The 20,762-nt window shown below is 37.3% G+C and overlaps 1 protein-coding gene and 2 long non-coding RNA genes across 4 annotated transcripts in view; 1 reads left to right on the top strand and 2 right to left on the bottom strand.

Moving 5' to 3' along the window:
• Nucleotides 1–392: 392 nt before the first annotated feature.
• The window catches only part of cpeb4b (cytoplasmic polyadenylation element binding protein 4b), a 36,483-nt gene continuing 16,113 nt past the window's right edge, over nt 393–20,762 (bottom strand). The window contains exons 4-11 of one of the 2 annotated variants that reach the window (XM_082141279.1): nt 15,177–15,227; nt 14,151–14,174; nt 11,895–12,065; nt 11,672–11,761; nt 7,993–8,111; nt 7,748–7,862; nt 6,790–6,971; nt 393–4,210 (exon numbers count right to left, since the gene is read on the bottom strand). In XM_082141279.1, coding sequence (XP_081997405.1) covers nt 3,983–4,210; nt 6,790–6,971; nt 7,748–7,862; nt 7,993–8,111; nt 11,672–11,761; nt 11,895–12,065; nt 14,151–14,174; nt 15,177–15,227 — 980 coding nt within the window. In that variant the 3' untranslated portion in view covers nt 393–3,982. The remainder of the gene's footprint in view (nt 4,211–6,789; nt 6,972–7,747; nt 7,863–7,992; nt 8,112–11,671; nt 11,762–11,894; nt 12,066–14,150; nt 14,175–15,176; nt 15,228–20,762) is intronic. The other variant, XM_082141280.1, reaches the window with a different exon arrangement.
• On the top strand, nt 15,234–19,090 carry LOC309478035. The gene is made up of 2 exons (XR_014198772.1): nt 15,234–18,390; nt 18,439–19,090. It is a non-coding gene; the product is annotated as an uncharacterized lncRNA (long non-coding RNA).
• LOC309478030 lies at nt 16,194–20,757 on the bottom strand. The gene is made up of 2 exons (XR_014198768.1): nt 20,227–20,757; nt 16,194–20,190 (listed from the first exon to the last, which is right to left on the bottom strand). It is a non-coding gene; the product is annotated as an uncharacterized lncRNA (long non-coding RNA).

The raw sequence follows: 20,762 nt of genomic DNA, 5'->3' as shown, positions 1-20,762 counted from the left end.
AAATTATGAGATGATGTTAGTTTTGGGTGAATTAACACTTAGCAAACAGCCACTGTCATGATTGGCTGACGCATAGGAAACCGTATCAACGTCCACTCGCTATTTCACGTGTTTTGAAAATATTATCCATATAAAAGCATAATTTTCAGACAAAGCATTATGAAATCCTTTACTTTGGGTTTGTGATGCAGTTGCTGTCAGATTCAACACTGCCGACTGCTTCACCGGTCAACTAAAGTTTCTTTGTGAACGATTACAAAACAAAATGCTCCGAACAAACATATAATCCTCTGACGCGATCCGGGATGATGTCATTCAACAGATGAATTCACAGAGAATATCTAGAGGACGAGACTCGAGTATTTCAGGGAAGAAATGCAAAAAAGTCCATGTCTTGTCACAGTTAAGTTTTATTCATTCAACATTTCACATTACAAATATTTAAAAATTATGCATATTGTTATAAATAGTTGGCTGCAAACAATTAAATAACATTAGATTTTTCTTTTTGTTTCACTAGCACTTACAGACCAACTCCTAGAATATGGACATTTTTGTATAACATAACTTAATTAGAAAGAAAAATACAAAAATAGGAACTTATAAAGTGAAATGACAATAAAAATTAAGGTGATATCTTAAGTAAAAAAAAATGCTATTAATAAATACAACAACCTTCCCATACACAGTTAAAAACTATTGAAATTTTGCCATTAAGTAACATCGTTAACAGACAGATATTTAAATATTTATTTTCCTTCAGAAAATGTGAACCATATATTGTGGAGCACAATATAGCAATTAGTAAAAACTAGACACTTTAACATATTAAAAGCTTCACCTCAAAAATATAACAAAAATCTGATCAAAATTATAAAAATTAATTATACATTCCAATTAAAAATATACCAATAAACAGCTAAATACATTGTTGACCTAATAATTACAATGCAATCAATCACAGTAGCTTGAAATAAACAAAATAAGCAAATGAGCACAAAACCTTTAATGTTTTAAAAATAACTTCAATTATTTATATTAGTACAAATAGTTTTGATTTCTTTTCTTTTTTACAAACACCAGCATGAAAAGGATTACAATAACAGTAGAAAATGACTGTGAAAAACATATTAACATCTTCTTTAAATGTCGGCAATTAAAAATGGCATTAAAGAATTACATTGCAAAGAGTCTTTATCTGGAAAAAGTTCAAAAAAAGTATTGCACATAACAACTCCAAGTTAACTTGCAACATTTACCACATTCAAGTCTTAAGTTCCCCCTTCCTCCAAACGGGTTTTGATTTACTTCAAACAGACAGAGGGGATGAAGTTTTTCTCAAGTCTTTTCACCAGCGTACTATAGAAGATGCTTTCGTCCTGCACTGCGAATTCATCGTTTTAGAGTTCTGTGTATGTGTGTGTGTGTGTGTGTGTCCTATCGAGACTGGATTATATCATGGGAAGAAGGGTGCAGGGGTGTGGGGTGGCCTTAAACGAAAGCTTTAGGAACATCTGGTGCACAACCACAACAATTAATTTCAATAGCTACGTTTTTTTTTTCTTCTTCTCGTCATGCATGCTAAGGATTACAATAGGAACTAGTTGGCAGTTCAAGAATATATATATATATTTTCAACTGTTAAAATACCTAGACATCAAACATCCATTCTTGTGATACGAGGAACCAGATTAGCATTCTCCTTATATTATTATTATTATTATAGTTTATATTCCAGCTATGGAGACAAGGTCATCTTTTTAGCCATTTTTGCGCAATATGAACATGAACGACAACGTGTTGTTCTTTACTCATGCTGCTGTCAGCTCATTTTTTTCCGAAATCTACTGTAAGGGTTGCCATTAAAATCTAGTGTACAAGAGCCAAGACCTTAAGCAATGCACTTTTGAACTCTCCTCTGCAGATTTGTCGCGTCAACACAAGTGCGTGCTTTAGTTGTAAAGATTCCTCAGCACTGAAATGTATAAAAAGCATAATTGAAAATAATATATATTAAATTTCACTCAACCTCTTCTTTTTTTTTGAACTCTTAAAATGAAAATTTCCATATATGCACATCTCTCAGTAACAAAAGTACAAAAGCTACCTTTCACAATGTGAAAAATTGAGGTATTGCAAAAAGGAGTTTTTTTTTTCCATTTGTGAAAAATGTGCCTAAAATGACTGTTGAAAAAAAAGTATTTAGAAAAGTAGTGCATAATAAAATGTTTATATGTGCATGACAAAATAATTTAGCTAGAAAACACTGTACCAAAAAATCAGCAGGCCATGTATAAAATAATCATCTTTTTTCTCTTTTGCCGTCTTATTAACAGCAAATTCTTCAAAAAGTGTTTAACTTCGAAAATGTTGGAGCGCCACAGCCAGCGGCTCGAGTGGCGGCGCCGAACGGGTCTATCGGGACGCGAGCATCCGTTTATCACTAGTGTATCACTAACTCCCTGACTCTTGCGCTTTACGGGTTTCCGATCGATTTGAAATATCTCGCGCGTCTCCTTACGTTGGACCTTTGGGAAAGCGGGGGGGTGGGGTGGTTCTCACTAGTGTTACTAGGACTTTAACTGCATGCTGATCGATGTCAAGGCCAATCTTTGGTTTGCTGGAGCCCATCTGGTCTTTATACTGAATGGGACGATGACTTGGGTTTGGGGGGCCGAAAAATTAAAATCCGAAAAGGCCGAAAGAAAGGAAACATCCATGGTGTTTGCTAGCTACTACACAGCCATCTTTGGTTCCCTAATGTCGGAAAAGTAAAAGCTCTTGTGTTTGGGGGATGGAGAGATGCATGGACTACCTTCAGTTATGCTTTACACTCAGGCTGAGCGGGTCGGGCTTCCTCTCTTCTACGTAGCGTTCACTGCTGTTCTGCTTGTACGTACACCTCTTCTCGGGGCTTCTGGGGGCTGGGGAAAGGCTCACGAGACACATATTGCGAGTTAAAGAATGAAAACGAAAGGCTTGCCGCTAAAAGCCTGAGAGAACGACGGCAACGAAATCAAGTTCCTTGCACTGGAACCAGCTTGCAGGCAGACTACTGCAACTTTAACAACGTACATTCCCCACTAGGATTGCTGAATCTCCAAATCAAAACAGGAAGTGACAGAGCAGATTTTCTCAATGTGCCGTTTGCTGATGTCATTTCCTTTTCTGTGGTCCTGGGGGGGAAAGGGTGAGAGACGAGCTTTGATTTTTTTTTCTTTCTCTTTTCTCTATATATATTCGACTTAAACTAGCAGCTAAGCTTGAGGTATTAGTTTTCTTGCATGTCACAATGGAGATCAAATCCAGACAGCTGTTGTGGAATCAGTTGTTGTCATCAGGAAACATTAAAGATTAGCATGGTCTTAAAGTACAAAGTATAAAATAAAAAAATAAAAAAAAACAGAGCGTTGAGAGAATTCGCTTCTTCTGTTTTCATATCCCAAAGCTTTGGTTAACAACTCGGATCTTAGACCACACATCTGCACTCCGGCTGGCGAAGAAACAAGTGCACTCTTCGACGCGCCGCTTCGTTTCGCACATGCTTCTTTTTGCCTTTTCCGTTAAATTAAAATAGGACGTAATACTTCCAAATCGCAATGTTAACAAAAAGCCAATTCTAAAAGTCATGCAGATACTTACTGACAAATTATACTAATACTCAATATATTCACATCTCTGTGCACTCGAAAAATGAAATATAATGGAGTTATAAAAAAATAGAGAGATGGATTAGACATTTTCTTTTTCTTCCTGAATCTTTTTTTTGGATACACATCCATTTTTTTTAAATATATTAAACGACAAATTAAAATCATATATTTTTTTGTTTGTCTTTTTTTCTTCTTTTTTTTTTTTAAGTTAAACTAAAAAGGAACCAGCAACAGAAAAGTGCATTTATTTCGATGATGATTCTGCGACTCCTCTCTCTCTCTCTCTCTCTCTCTCTCTTTCTCTCTCTCCCTCCCTCTCTCTACCAGCTTCAGTTCCAGCGGAAGGAGATGTGGCGAGGTCGGTCTCCTCCTTCCTTCACCAGGGGCTTGTGAAACTCGCGGCCGGCGCGCGAGTGGATGGCCGCCCAGCAGTATTCACAGTAATACTGGAGACAGGTCACGTTAGCGCAGAAGAACGGAGCGAACTTTCCTCCGCAGCGAGTCCCCTGACACTCATCACACAGCTGGTCATCCAAGACGTATGGCTTCACTTCCACCTGGACCGGGACACATCAGCAGACGGTTACACACACCTGTGCCATTCATATCCAACACTTGCAACTTATGTATTGTTTAGATTTTTTTTTTTTGCATTCTGACATTATTTTCATGATAATTATGGGCATTTTCCATTCAAGTAGTTTGTAATCCCCATTATTCTTAATATTAACTGTCACTACAGCAAAAATGTTTATATTGTTAAAAATAATTAAAGGACTTTTTGAACATAAATCCTGAACATTTCAGTCTCAAAATCCCATCTTTCCTATTTTTAAGTCCTGCATTATAGAAATTAGGACTGGGTTAACAATATCAATTTCACGATTTTAATCGATTTCGATTCTTAAATCTCAAGAATCGATCTTTTAGTCTATGATGTTTTCAGTTGATGACTGATCAAAACTTCTCAAAAAATAATCTTTGTGCTTTATTAAGTCTGATATAAAACAAAGCCTCAACTTTCTGTCTATTTCATTACGAAACTCAAACCGTTTTGGCGCTAATTAATGTTGCGCGACAGATCGCTGTAGCGCCTCACTTCAAGTAACGAGAACCCAGTGTTTCCCCTACAATGTATTAAGCAGCGTTTTCAGCGCCGCTGCAAAATCTTCACATGATCAGTAATATCACGACATTCACTTACACACGTTGTCATAAGGGAACGTTCACATGCAAATATTTCAAATGTGGGCGCGCGGAAAGCGCACTCATAATAGAAGCGACGCAGCAACAGACACAACGACAGACGCAAAGGGAGAGCGAGCAAGCGCTTGTGGAAAGGAGAAAGCGGTACGAACTTTTCTCCGTTGAAGTCTATGGAAAATATGCCATCCCGCCCCTCCGTGTTCGGCGATCAGGTTTCATTCTCGCGCAGCTTGTTTCGTAACTTCACGTGCGGGTCTTTTCCGCTCCGTGTTTGCGCTGCGCGTTCTGCTCCTTAACGGCCCAAACGCTCCAATCATGTAGGCTACCGATCATGCACTGGAAAAGCAAAGTCCGCTCAAATAACGTGAAATTTCTCAGTAGTAGACTTCTTGTTTGCTGAGCTGGTATAGCAATGCTGGGCAACAATGGTAAAATTACCTGCTCTGATCACATGCTCTGGTAATTAGAGCTTTGTATGACTATACTTTATTTTGATAATTAGTAAAAAAAAAAAGTATGTTGCAACTGAATGAAGAATAATATATTGATGTTTTATATTTTAATATAGGGCTATTTTTTGTCCAATTTGTGTGGACATTTAAATTTTTTCCCCTTTTTTGTGTTTAATTTAATTAGTGATTCTACATTTAAATATTGATGATTACAAGTTTGGGGGAAATGCGATTAATCACAGCATTACATTTGAGACCCTGCCCCTGATGAACTCTTTGCACTTCCCTGGAGGTTAGTGAAGTAAAATAGGCTATGCAAGCTAGTCACCTTTTAAACTAATGAAAAGTTTCATTTGGATTTTAATGTTCAAAATGTCTACAGGATAAAATAAATGAAAGTACTGGTTACATGATGATGTATCTAAGTGCTAAAATGTGTTACAGAAAAAAAGATCAGTAGTGCAGGTGAGGGAGGAAAGAGTTTCATTTTTCAATTCATTTATCAATTTCTACCTTACATCTGAAAATTAACACAAAAGAAAAACAGGAATAATCCTGTCCTAATCCTGTTTGTGACCAGTTCAAGGTACGTGCTGCAATAATCATGCCTTCTGTTGATGGTCTGTCAAATTTGTATATCTCAAAATGTCCATTTCTATCCACAAAACTTGCCAGAATTCATGGTTTAAGGGGTTATAAAAAATTAAATAAAAATCTTGCACCCCCGGACCCCCCGTGAGCGGCTTGGTAACAACCTCCGGCACGTAACAGCACCGCTGCTGGAAAAATGCATAGGGGAAACACTGGAACCGATCATCTCTTCTGCTTTACTAGTTACAGCAGTGAAATAAACACGAATGAACAAACACGAATGAACATCAGAAGGGATGTTGAAAGATACAGAACAACTTACTGAAATGTATCATGTGTCATGTAATCGCTCAACGAGTTCAACCGCAGAAAGACGTCAATAAAACAGCTTGTAAACAATTTCACGTAACGTCACGTTTACCTCAGAAAAACCATTCAGAGGAGCATTTTAATAAATATATGCACTTTATTGCATATTTATTGAATTTCTACTTTACCTATTCTTCAATATGTAATGTATTTTTTGAATAAATCTGTCATGTTTTTATGACAGAAACAAATGTGTCATACATTTTTTTATTACAATAACATTAAAAAATAATAACAATAATGATGTTCCCTGTATATTTTACAGCATTAGTTGAAAGATATGTTTTGTCTTGAGGAATTTTGCCATGTACTGTACTCGAAATGAAAGCTTGCGAATCAAAAACGAATCGTGAAATTTGTGTCAAAGGCCAGCCATAAAATATCAACTAAAACCTGTCAATAAGCCAGAAATATATTGAAATGTCTTAATTAGGCTTAGAGTTTGAGTGTTTGTGAGGCTCTCTGGATCAATGCCATGTCATGGAAGGGGAGTGTGCATGTGTGTGTTCAGCACTGACCCGTTTATCAATTTCCCCATGCTGCAGTTGTACGAAACGAGCACTGATAGCAGCGATGTAGCTCTGCTGATTAGAGAAGGCCACCCGCCCCGCTCCCTTCGGGTACTTCAGCTCGGGGTCTGTGTCGATGCCTGCGTAACACACGCCACCATACAGCCTGTCCATGATCATCGCCAGCTCCACTGCCACAGACACAAACGTTCAAGATAAAACAAACATACTCAAATACAATCACAACTCCCCATGAAGTTTACAAGTTTAGGGGAAGCTACTTTACAAGTGTACTATTAACAAGCAGTTAAGAGAGAGTTAAGCTACACTAAACTAAAAATATATTATGGTTTACACAAAAATATGAAGTAGCACAACTGTTTTCAATACAGATAATAATTCAGAAATGTTTCTTGAGGAAATCATTATATCAGAATGATTTCTGAAGGATCATGTGACACTGAAGACTGGAGTAATGATGCTGAAAATTCTTTTATCACTTTTTTTATGGATTAAAGGTTACACTTATATTAAATTTGAATAATATTAAACAATAATACTATTACTTATCATAATTTATATTTCAATAATTAAATAATAAAAACGTTAATATAAAGTGTCATTTGCTTGGTGTTGATTAGTAAACTTAAGTATTTCTACACCAGTGGTGAGTTTCCTGATAACTATATTCATTTCCTAATAAAGTACGTTAAAGAGATCTTGCAAACAAGGAAGATCCCACTCTCTGCAATAACCAATTTTTTGGGTCAATATTTACAGGTATAATTCATGTTAAAAAAAAGCACATCTTTTCAAAGGTAAATAATGTTGAGGGAGCCACTAAAACAGTCACTGGATTCAATTCTAGGGGATCTGGATTGGTTCATCCTGGCACAAATTAAATCAAACAGATCGTACGAGTGATTATGTGTCTAATGTCACACAGAAAGAAGCCGCCGCCTCACACCTGCACGAAGTGGACGTGGCACTCCACCCACAAATATGGTCTTCCTCGGGTCGAGAGGCTGGGATCCATCCATCACAAAGTCACTGTCATTGAGATTCCACGGGCGAATCTGGACCTGTTACAAAACAATACATTGAAAAAAATTATCTAGTTTTTACGAGTTCAAATCCACTGAGAAACGAATCTCAGGTTTTATGAGGACGAATGAGGGCAGTCTAACGCCTGGTTTAAAAGTGCGTCCTTACAGGTTTGTCTTTAATGGTGGGGCTGGAAACGCATAGGTAGAGTTTTCCGTCCTCCTCGATGCAGGCGTCAATAAGGGCTTGAACTGAGCTCTCATCTTGAAACAAGAGGAATGCGTAACCTTTGGGGAAACACATTTTAGAGTTAGAAAGCTGCAGGAAAGGCAGAACTACTACATTTGACATTAAAAGAATAAATACAAAAGGACATGATACCAAAACAACTTGTCTTTTAACATTATCCGTAGCACAAAAATCTAAATTGTGACAATTACTCAAACTTCTAGCTTCAAAATTATGTGAAAATAGTCTTGCTTTATCGTTCACAAAAAAAAATACATTGATTTAAATGGTGTAAAACAGGTTTTGCTTGGAAAGCCAATATGCGAGGGGGAGGAGTAGTTTACACCTTAGTCCCACCCACTCTGCATAATGACTCTGCATAATTAGCCATTCATTCAGGTGTGACACTGACTGAGCCACAATGCAAGGACAAAATAGCCTATATATTTAGAAGAAGACTTATATTGACCATTTAAGATTTTGCTTACATCTATCTTGTAAATATGTTTTGCTATTTTATTAAAAAGGTTACAATTACAACAATAATTACAATTTCAGCAATATTTCTGCAAAAAAGTACTCTTTCTTTGTAAAAAAAAAAAAAAAAAGATTATAGGCCTACATTTTATCATATGTATTCATTAGTTTGAATATAGCCAACATTGGAACATCTTAGTCTATGACTTTATTTTTGACAAAATAGTATTTTATATATATTCAGAAAAGCTTATTTGATGTGACAGTATATTCTACAGTAAAAACTGTACCCAAATCTAGTCAACAAAATGTTGTCTTTCATACTTCGCCTGACTGTAACGCAGTAACTGTAACTGTAACTGTAAAAGCAGTTTATTCTTTCACACACAGACGCGCGATTCATATTTAGGCTAAACACTCTTTACAAATAGACGCGCGATTCATATTATAGAAACGCGATTCATCTTTTTGTTTACATAAGCCTACAACGTTATTCCATAACGTTATTCCACATTAACACTTGAGAAAGGATAACTTAGCCTACCTCACTCCTCAGCGGGATCTGCTCCTCATATCAGCACGGAAAATTTTCTCCATAAGGTAGGCTATATTATGCCTCTTTGTTTACAGCTGATGTGGGGGCGTTTCACAGACTGAAATGGTTCTCAGAATTTGCGTTTGAATAGCACGCGCTCTCCGGGGCGTGGTCACATTACTTTTGAATGGCTCCTAATGAGCTCGACTGGAGTCGCTCTCTTTTTATACAGATTACAGAAGCTGATAATATTTGTTTTTTATATAAATTACTTCATTTAAAAGCTGCGATCTCAAGCTTTATGCCCGTGGGTCTGTTTGCCTGTTTGACTGAATTTTCGCGGAGTTATAGATAATTTTCGAACGCGTTTCAAATGGGAGTTTACTGACAGAGAGAAGGCAGAAATAGCATCATGTTAGTTTTTCTTTATTTGTCAAAAAGCAAAACACTTTATTTGTATTGTGAGTATACAGAAAAAAAATAGAAACTGAACAGGATCGATTGATGTATTACACGAAAATGAAAGATCAAAATTAACAGAGCATTTTGTGTTTATTTTTCATTGCTAAAAAAAAAAACGAGCAAAACGCGCGGGCGCGTTTTTGGTCCCCAGAGGGTTAAGATCGTTTTAATGTGAGATATCTGTCCTTGTATTGAAAGTCCATTACACCAAAACTTAAAAAAAAATATATTAAAGACATTGTAAAAAATAATCCATATGAATCAAGCGGTTTAATCCAAGTCTTCTGAAGAGACAGGATTGTTTTATATGTTGAACAGATTTATTCACATATAATTCATATATTCACTGTCCATCAAAGTGTCTCTTCAAAACACGTCACAAGTGGAGCATTTACAAGTGGAATGGACGATTAGTGCAGGGACAGAAACCTCGCAGGCTTCCTTAAAAATTATGGCAGGGTAAAAAAAAAAAAGAGAAAAAAATCTAATTTTGAAGAACCGATTTCGATTCTAAAATCCCAAGAATCGATCTTTCAGTCTATGTTTTCAGTTGATGAAATAAGCTTTGTATCACACCTCCCAACCAACAAATCGCAATAAGCTTCATGTACATGAAATCTCAGATTTTATAAAAAAAAAAATATTACAAAATTCAAACAATAAATACAGGTTTGGCGCTCTTTAATGTTACAGATCGCTGTTGCACCTCAGTTTGAGAGAAGTGGCATGTGAACCGATCATCTCTTCGGCTTTACTAGTTACAGCACGAAATAAACATGAATGAACAACAGAAGTATGTTGAAAGATGCAGAACAACTGGCCAAAACCCATATCATGTCTCATGCAATCGCTCAATCAGGGTCTCAAATGCAGAAAGACGTCTATAAAACAGCTTGTTAACAATAGGTGCGTTTCCATTACAGATTTGCGCAAAACTTTTGCGATTTTTTCTAAATGTCGACAAAAAACTATTGCGAAATGACACGTTTCCATTAACCGATGTAATGCGACTAAAACTTCCTCTCGCGATCAGTAAAATCATTCCAAAAACCATGGTGACGGACATTGGTTGGTTTATGTACTGTATCCCAGCCACTGCACTGGCCATTATTATTAATCGAAGGAGATGTATGTGTGTTTTCCAAGCATTAATGGCAAGGAAAGACCCTTATTATACTTGTGAGTGGCACATATGAGGTGTTTCTGGGTGTTTCTCCCTCATTTCTGCTTCCAGGTCTTGATTGTGGCATTTATTTGAGGTTTAGAATCCATTATTCCTGTAATTCTTTTGTCTTACATTAATTTAATAAAGAACTCTCTCGTATTCTGTCCAAACACACCGCGTCATCTACGTCAGGTGACTGTAAATGCGCAAAAACTGTTTCCATTGCAGTTTTGCAAAATATTTATTTTTCGAATTGCCTGAAAAACCACCTCATGCGAGCGTAAAAAAAAATTGCGATAAATGGGAGTTTTTGCGAAATTCATGTAACGTCACATTTACCTCAGAAAAGCCATTCAGCTTAGAGAGGATATATGCACTATATTGCATATTCATTGTACTTTTAATATTAAATGTGTTTGACTAAATCCTTCCATGTTTTTATGACAGCCACCATTTAAATGTTTTTAAAACATTTAAGAAACTATTATGTCTTTAAAAATGTTATTATTATTTAAAAAAAGTCCTTGTGTGTACTTTAAATGGAAGTAGCGTACAAATCAGTTCATTGTAACCTTTAATATTATAGTGATGTACCAACTGGTGTTCCCTGTATAGCATTAGTTGAGAGATATTATGTTTTTACCTTGAGGAAATTTGCCATATACTGTACCTCATAAGATCCAATGAATCAATATCGAATTGAACTGAAATCGAATCGAATCGAATTGTGAAGTTTGTGTCAATGCCCAACCCATTAAAAATATCTTTACTTGTGTTTCAAACGAAAGTCTAATGACATTAGGGTGAGTAACTGATGACAAGAATTTTCCTTTTTGAGTGAACTATCCCTTTAATAAGTGCCAAAGTGCTGTCAATGTGATCAATCCAGCAGAAACTAAAACGTTGGTTACTATTAATGGCTCTTTCTCGAAAGCCTTTAAAAGGGTCCCATCTCTCCCAGTGCCAAACCCTCAGCTCACCTTTCGGGGGGAAGTACGACTTGCTCTCTGCTTTGTGAGGCCAGTCCACAAACAGGTGCCCAAAGCGGCGAAAACTAGCGGTTATCTCATCTGGAAAAGATAATATAGCAGATAAGAGCAAGCAGCTTTCGTGGAAACAGTTCCAAAGCTAACAAAGAACCTTGAAACCTGTTTTTGTTTTCATAAGCATGAGAGTAGAGGTCACCCGAAACACGTGCGATACCTTCGTCGATGTCAGGAGGGAGGCCACCCACGAAGACTTTGCGAGAGTAGCGCTCGACCCGCTCTCCGTTCTGGTGAGGGAAGCAGTGTGGGGAACCCAGGCCAGGCAGGCTCTGATCCGCTCGCTCCTCGTCTGGGAAGCCATCTTCCATCGGGAACAGGGACGAGTGTCCTGAAGAGAGAGAGAGCAGGAACTATTATCTGTGTTACAATATCTGCGCACCACACAGGGAAATTAATTCCACTGACGGATTATTCGGAGCCCAGAAACACTAAGACAGACAATAATTGCATCATCTTGGTCGTGCAATTTTGAAAAGCGTAGGGATTTCTGAGTTATGGCTCCAATCTATATATCAGTCCAATGATAATGCAGGTCATTTTCTGCACAGAGAGTTGTGTTAAAGGAAGGATGCGTGTACACTAGCGTTCAAATGTTTGGAGTTGGTGAGATTTTACATGTTTTCCAAGGATGCATTTTTTTTATTAAAAGAAACAGTAAAAACAGTGATATTGTGAAATATTACTACAAGTTTAAGTTACTTCTCTATTTTCATATGAACTTTTTAATGAAATGTATTCCTGCAATGGCAAAGCTGAATTACTCCAGTCTTCAGTGTCATGATTTTGTGCTCAAATCATTCGATATTCTTATTTTTTTCAGGATTCTTTGATGAATTGAAAGTCCAAAAGAACAGCACTTACTTGAAAAAGCAATCTTTAAGCAAGACTTTATCTAATTTAATGAATCCTTGCTACATGAAAGTATTCATTTCTTTAAAAAGAAATCTTACTGACCCCAAATTTTGAACGCAATTAAATTAAATCAAATCAGATTAACATTTCAAGTTAAATGTACTTTATACTATATTAGTTATGAACAAACTAGATTCCTGACCTGAAAACAAATGCATTTTTGAAACATTTGTGCAAATGTTTGTTTGCCAAATCTATACTAAAATAATAAGCTGTGCGTTACAGATTTAGGTATTCTGCATTGTAGAAATGCATTTCTACAATTAAGAGAATATTTGGATCTGTTGATGTAAGTGTGAATGGCCTGCGCATGGTCATGCACTAAAGCTTCAGGGTCACTCCGTGTCAAATCAACCAAATTTCAGAAACATCCCCAGATAAAATGCTAGATTTTGATAGTATTTTTTCTGAAGAAAGACCAACATAAATGGTAATCAAAGCCAAAATATTAAATGTTATGAATGTATATTGACAGTAATCCAATTGTCAAAATGACAATTTTCACCTGAGATTTGGAGCCGAATTTCAGGGTGGTAAGAATGACTTTATAAAGATGGCAGCATCATTATTTTATTTTTACACAGAGATTGGTCGGGCTATTAGTGGAATCTGTTGACTTTAACAATCTTTGTTGCATTATATGCCAACGGTGACCTTTCAAAAATGGGGAAAAGCACTTTTTTTGCCCCAAGTTTGCAAGCAACTCAAAAAGTTTTTAAAGATATCTTAATATCCTTTTAGATTTTGGTTTTTAACAAACATTTCTCTTAGTATCTTCATTTTAAATGCCCTATACAGTTCAATCCCAGAGATATGGAGATCTTAATGCAGTTCCATGAGTAAATTGGCAAATTTACAAAACCAAATGTGCGTCACTTTGCATACAGCTGATACTTCTTTCTCTTTTAAAGAGGAATTTCTAAACTACAAATAATGTTGAACTTAGAAATGCATCTTGTTTTTATTTCTATCAACACAATTGCATTGAATATACCCGTCTGAGTGCCATCAAAAAGATTATCCATCTAAAATGAAGTATTTTTTATCCGGGGACCTCTGGTTGAGTGGACACAGAATGAGCCGTCAGTAACAGGAGCTGGAGGATGTAGTATTAGTTCACTGGCTCAAGCCACTCCAGCAGATTTCCTCCTGACGTGACACAACAGCGGCCTGAGCTGCTTTACAAGACTTATGTAAGGGACTTAGTCACAACTGTGGCCTGGATGGGTGTGTGTGTGTGTGTGTGTGTGTTGGTTGTACAGAACACAGAAAAGCCAATCAAATTTACTCTTCACCAAAAAATAAAAAATCTTCTGAGTATTTCAGGAAAGAAGCACACAATCGATACACAAATGAAAATGAAGGTTGCAAGTGTTCATGCAAACAATTAACAACGCCCCAAAACATGTCATGCAGATGCTGGATTATTCCACCGATAATTATGATAGTTTGAAAGTCTTTTTCATTTTGCTCATTTGGATTTGTTAAAAGTTGTCTTTACCTCGTCGCCTCCCATAATTCCTCGCTGCATGTAAAATAAAATGATCACACGTGAAGTAACACATCCCCAATCAAAAAGTGAACTTCCTGACTAAACCAGAAAAATGTGGTTTTTCTATGCCTTTTATACCAAACCTGACTGAATCAATTTCACGTTTTAAACTATTGTGTTGAAAAGTATGTGCCAGTTTAGATCAGTTAGCCGACTAATCTGGATGATTATGATCAAAATCGTGCAAAATCTACACAGTTTGTTGCCCAAAGTGCTCAAATAGGACTCAAACTAAAACTGTCTGGATTGTCTTGGCTCAGTGACTCAGAAGTCTGCATGTATTTTTTTAAGGAAGCACTTGTGTGATTCAGCCTATCCTCCTGCCGATAACCGAATGACTATTCTTCACCAGAGACACAATTTAGTGAGTATTGACACGTTTATTAGCATTTCTGATTTAAACTTCAGTGGGAAGTAATACTCAAGTGAAACGGTTCAAACAATCCACAAATGTAATAATACTTCCTTTAGTTTCATTAAGAGAGAAAAAAAAAAAAGTGGAAAAACATGTCGACTATTTGCATGTATACTACATTTTATCAATATTTTATTTTTTGCATTTAACAATTCAAATTTACTTAGCCTAGTTGAAATGATGGTAAATTTTATAAATCAAGATATGTTCATACATCCAAAAAAACAAGCTTGATTGAGATTTTAGCACAACCATACAAGATAATACACGCTAATATGATGATATATATATACTAATATTCTCCATTTGTCTTAATTGAGGTGAAACTGGCAAACTATAAATATTTGCATTACCTCATGCCTCAAATGAAACGCTACAGTCCTATCAGCCAATCAAATGACCACTGAACTAGTAAGACAAAGTGCTCCTAACTAAACCTACTTTAGTGCTTCCTTGACAGAAACATGCAGACTATTTTAACACCAGCTTGTTGGGTCTGTCCAGCCCAGCCTTCAGCTTGAGCCACAAGCACACTAAACCAGTATAATACATGTACATACCATTTATGGGCAAGGGGCTGTCTCCTCCGGGATGGGTGAATCCGAGGCGACCTTCGAGAGAGGAGGGTATAGATCAGCCGCATGTTTGAAATGACACGAAGCACGTTTGTATTAATACACATGAGAGTAACAGGTCTGTAGTTTCACACTTGAATGTACGTTATTTGTCACTTGGTAAAGGTGGCTGTTCAGAAGCAAAAACAAGTTAAATGTCACCTAAACAAAGTTCCCTTACAGTTGATCCAACCACACAACTGGACTTTGTGTTATACCATAACTAATAATATTTTTCTTCACAATTTAAATGCTTAAAATTTTGTTTGCACAACAAAACTGATTTACACATTGTTTGTCATAAAAACAACCGCCCAGTAATTAGACTGATGTAAGTCTCATTAAATCTACAATCCACATTACAGATGTTATACAAAAGAAAAAAACAAAAACATTTCTTGGATTCAGAAGTTGAAATAGTTTCAGAAAATTCTGATGTCAGAGTAGAGCAACATATTTATGCAGCAACGCTGTGTTGAAACAACACCAATGTCTAAAGTAACACCCCTAACCATAAAAATGACAACAACAAAAAATATGATTCAAACAACTTTACAGTAATACGAGTTTTGACAAAAATAGGAAGGCTTGTGAACCCACCCAAACCCTCAAATAACACACTCCGGCTTGACCCAGATTTGCACAAATCAAGTGATTGGCCTATTTCAATGTCAAAACCGCACACCTTGCCAAAAAACCTTGGGTTTGCAGGTGTGTGTGTGTGGTTCAGTGAGTCACTTGTGAACGACGACTGATTCATACGCAAACTTACAAGGTTTGAGGTTGGGGTACTAACTCACTGACATGGTTCACAAGACTCATCTGAACGTGAAGAGTTCTCCGTGTTGAAGGTGCACATCCCTAAAAAAAACGCCATTCTACTCCTCACAGGAATAACTGATGAAAACGGTCATCAGAAGGTGCGTTTATAGGCTTTCAGGTGTTACATTTCAAGTGTCATAGTGACTGTTCACTACAAGTCAGAACGTATTTCCGGGTGTCTCACAATACTCTCCCGGATGGAGATCACTTTCATTCTCACGGCGAACCGCCTCTTGCAGAAGAATGAGAGGAAACATCACGGTTTGCGTCTCTCAGTGGTGTTAACATGGCTCTGGCCGCCCCCTCCTCCTGTTGTTCACTGCGAGAGCAGTCTGGTGGACAGGGCCAGCACACCATTTTGTTGCTTTAGCAAGAACAGAGAGCTCTTTTACAAGCAAAGGACAATGCTGGAAGCCATTCAAAGCAACTTGTACACTGGACTACTTCTGTTCCCCGTCTCTTGTTTGTCATCTCTGCCACACTGGGCTGGTGTCTGCGGGGTCACTCTTCTGGGTCTGAGGGGACAGTTACGCTCTTCTAGAGAGATGCTGACCCTGAGGCTTGTACTCATTTGGTTATTAAATTACTATTTATGAGAGAGAGAGAGAGCAGTTTTGATTCAAGAAACCCTCCAACAGAGATTTCATTGTGTGTGTTTTTAAATCCACAGTTAGGGTGACCACGGGACGCTTTGCGTTGTCCCGCACAGCATTTTCACCCCTTGTCCCGCACGTCGCATATTGAGAAAATGTCCTGCATTTTCATCAGTCTATATGTTTTTAATTATCATATTAAGAAAACGTGCATGCGTTCTTTTGCCTTTTTAAGAAAGCATTTTATTTATTATTTTTGCGGCGCAGTTTTTCACCTTTTTAACAGCGCTTCGTCAGAAGTACAAATACAACAGCCGTTTTTTTAATCCTATCCAATGGTTGATAAGAAAGGAGTAAACGCGGTCACTAGTAGGTTGTGACGGCTGTCAATCAAAATGTGGAGAGGTGATTCGTTCCATGTGTTCCTGTCAGAAAACAAATGGATAATTCGGTGCATTCAAATTTTTATTTAACAGAATTTAATCAACTTCTTGTTTTAATTCACATACTTTCTAAAAATATGAATGTTTTTGGTATTGTATTAAGTTTTGGTTTTGTATTATATTTGTTCATTATTTGTTTTGTTGGATTTTAGTTGGACTTGGTCAGAACGGTTTCAAAAACAGTGATCTGCATGATGCCGCTGCCTTTGGGCTCAGTGATGTTGAATTTAAATGGCATGTAAAATAAAGACATGTGATCTTACATTGTGATGTGATGGTGTTTTCTGGAAGGGACTAAAGAACAAAGAACTTTTATCAGCTGAAAGGCAGAATACAAATGTTTTTGTCAAGTTAGACAGACATTATATAACAGTTTCAGGTTATGTTTTGGTGTTGGTAACATGTCCCACATTGTCCCACACAAACTTATAATCGTCCCACATTTGGTTTGTTTGATGGTGGTCACCCTATCCACAGTGTGTTAACTGCATTAAGCATGGTCAAAAAGTGTAAAAATACAAAATAGGACATCAAATGCTCCTGTTTAAAGTCATGAAATGGCATTTGCATCCCATTTTTACTTCAGTAACATGATTTGTTGTGATCTTCAATGAGAAAAATAAAATGGCAGAGGACTTTATGCATCAAGAATTGATGGAAAACACCAGAACAGAAGCAGGCCTGAATTCAAGTTGATTGTGGAGGTCAATCCTGAAACAGCGTTGCTAACACCATGAATCTGCAGAGCCACGGCAAACTAAATTATATTTGACCTGAGCTGCGAGCTTAAAGTGTGAGCCGAATGTGATGAGACAAAAGAGAGTGCCTGAAATGGGAAGAAAACAACCGAACCAAGTTGTCCTTGAAGGCTGTAGGCAAAAACAAGCAAAAAGAACAATCTGATTCACAAACAAATGATTTTTATGAGTCGATTTCTATGGTGAATCATTCGAGAGCACCCACAAACTCATCATGTGTTAAATCAGCCTGATGAATTGTTCACTGAATGAACTCGCTGAACCCGTCAGAGCAGTTTCTGAATCAACATCTGACTCACTTACTGAACTCTCAGAGCTGTGAAACTTTAATTAGGAAAATTACAGACTGACTGTTCATATGACAATGTGCAGTTAAATATAAAGACTTAAAATAGCCTTTGTTTTTCATATTTTCATTTACAGAATAGCGTGCACATAGACGATCAGACCAGTGACGTTAATTAAGAAAGTAAATGGGGTCAAATCTGATTTCACGTTGATTACCTTATTGCAGGTGTTCTTATTACCATTTATGAAAATGCACGTAAAAATAAAACAAAATGTAACAGTCCCCTTCAAACCACCGCCACAGATTACAAGTTTACAATTCACAAACTCTCCATGTCCTGAAAGCAGACTGATGTGTTTATGAAGAACAGTGTAAGCTTCAGCGTTACACACACACACCACTGTTTGCAGGTCAACACAGAGCTTTATCTCTCTTTTTGCTCTGTTTGTGTGTATGTGCGTGTGTATGTGGGCGTGCAATGATTCAGCACTAATGGGCCGCTTTTTACAGCTGCTCACTCTCACACCAAAAAATTTAACACCACATCTGTTGTTAAAGAAATCTACATAAGTACGCAAGAAAACACAAGGGTAGAAAATGCCACTGGAGAGAGCACAAAGGTAACAAGTCTCCAAAGGCAAAAAGGAAACGTTTTAATGCCCGTTCACTTTCTTTTTTTTTTTCATTGTAATCCCATTCTGCTCAATTGGGAAATAACAAGCGGCTGTAAGCCAGCAGTGACCATAAAAAAAGATTAGATCCACTGTCTGCTCCAGAACATGCTCTAATACACGCTTGGAATAACGTCATGTGCTCATTAACTGCTGTTTGAATGCATTTACAACTGATATCAAAGGTGAAGCCTCAAGGACTGCTTTGCGATCCGTTTTCTGCTGCCGTAAAACAAGAATATGAAAGTGATGCAATAACCAAATAAATGAATAAATAAATAAATGGAGAACAGAACTGGAGCTTCATCAAATCAACATATGATTTCCAACAAAAAGCTGAGAAAATAATGTTTTTCGTCAAAGACTTTGCCAGAATCGGATTCAGAACGATGATGAATACACAGATGGAGTAGATCGAGTGCTTCAAAACCCCCAAAGCTTCCACCGTTTTGACGTATTTCTCTGTGACGTTCGGCAGTTTTGATCTATATGCGGCTGAACGTTTGCGGATTGTGATGAAGACGAGCCCACCAGCTTGCCTTCGGGGAGAGACGTGAGTCCGTAAAGGGGTGTAGAAATGATGGCGCACTCGCACAAGGTGGAATTTATTTACAGTGTCAAGAGAGGTTTGTCCACAGTGTAGAAAATAGTGCCCACAAAAATGACAAAACAAAAAAAATGACTAAAGTACCAAAGAAACAACAAAAGGGAAAAATAAACCAGAAAATACTCCAACAAAAAAACTATATACAGGCAAAAACAGGTATCCACAGTATACTAAAGGGTTTGGTGTTTGCTCGAGGCACTACCGTAGCACTTTTGCATCGACTTGGTAAACAAGTCCTGACTTCAGGTTTGGCCTTGTCTTAAACCCGCCCCTTTTTGGGCCACACCATTTTCCGGAACATATAGGCTAACATTTACTACAAATACCTAATCTATTTGATAATCAATAATAATCCATTCCCATATATTATATATATATATTAATAATAAACACATAATCCATTCACTTAACACTAGGGATGCACTGATATGAAAATTTTGGCCGATACCGATAACTCTTTACATTTGAAAGCCGATAACCGATATATTGGCCGATAAATCGAAATCCAAATTTGTGTATACTTTTTGAGAGCCTGATTACAAAAACTAAAGTTTCGAAATTAAAAGCCATGTCCCAAAACACAATTTTATGAAGCCGATATCACAGCACAAAACTGAATTTTCCTTATTTGAAGTGATTCCAATCATATTTCAAGCAAATTTAAAGCCATCATGGTGAACAGTGCGCATCTGAAGTGTCTCAGCTGAAGGAAATAATACATTATTTATCGGCTTTAATATATCGGACAAATTTTCTTGTCGGGCCGATAACGATAACCTAAAAAATTTGCATATATCGGCCGATACCGATAACCTAAAAAATGTGCATATATCGGCCGATACCGATATGGTGGCCGATATATCGTGCATCTCTACTTAACACATAATCTTTGCATTTGAATACACACACGAACACCTATTCACACTAGACAATGGTTTCATCAGCTTCGATGCGCCGGCGCGACCCGGCCGTGACGTCATAAGCGGCCGCCGCTCTATCGTTCGGTTTGGCCGGCGCAACTTTCCCGCTGGAAGACTGACTACGCCAAACTACAACCTTTTAGTAAGTTAAAAGTTGAACGTTTTTTGAAAGCCATGTCATTTCAGAAGCAAGAGTCTTCAAAAGTAGTACTATGCGACCACAATGGGCAAACATTTGTTTAGTGCATAGAAAAAGAAAAGCAGAAACCCAACTGTGTGAACGACCCCTCACTGGAGGACAAGCCAGCTACAGCTTCCATTTGATTACAGAGAGAGCAAAGCAACTTAAACCACGTGAGCAGGACAAAGGTTTTTGGACATCAATACGGTACTTTGACACACAATCTCCTTTCGTGGACTCTTATCTTA

Source organism: Leuciscus leuciscus (assembly GCF_965113295.1).
Source record: "Leuciscus leuciscus genome assembly, chromosome: 16".
In the NCBI taxonomy this organism is placed as follows: domain Eukaryota; kingdom Metazoa; phylum Chordata; class Actinopteri; order Cypriniformes; family Leuciscidae; genus Leuciscus; species Leuciscus leuciscus.
Note: the sequence above shows the minus strand (reverse complement) of the source record. Positions and strands in the feature narration are given on the sequence as shown.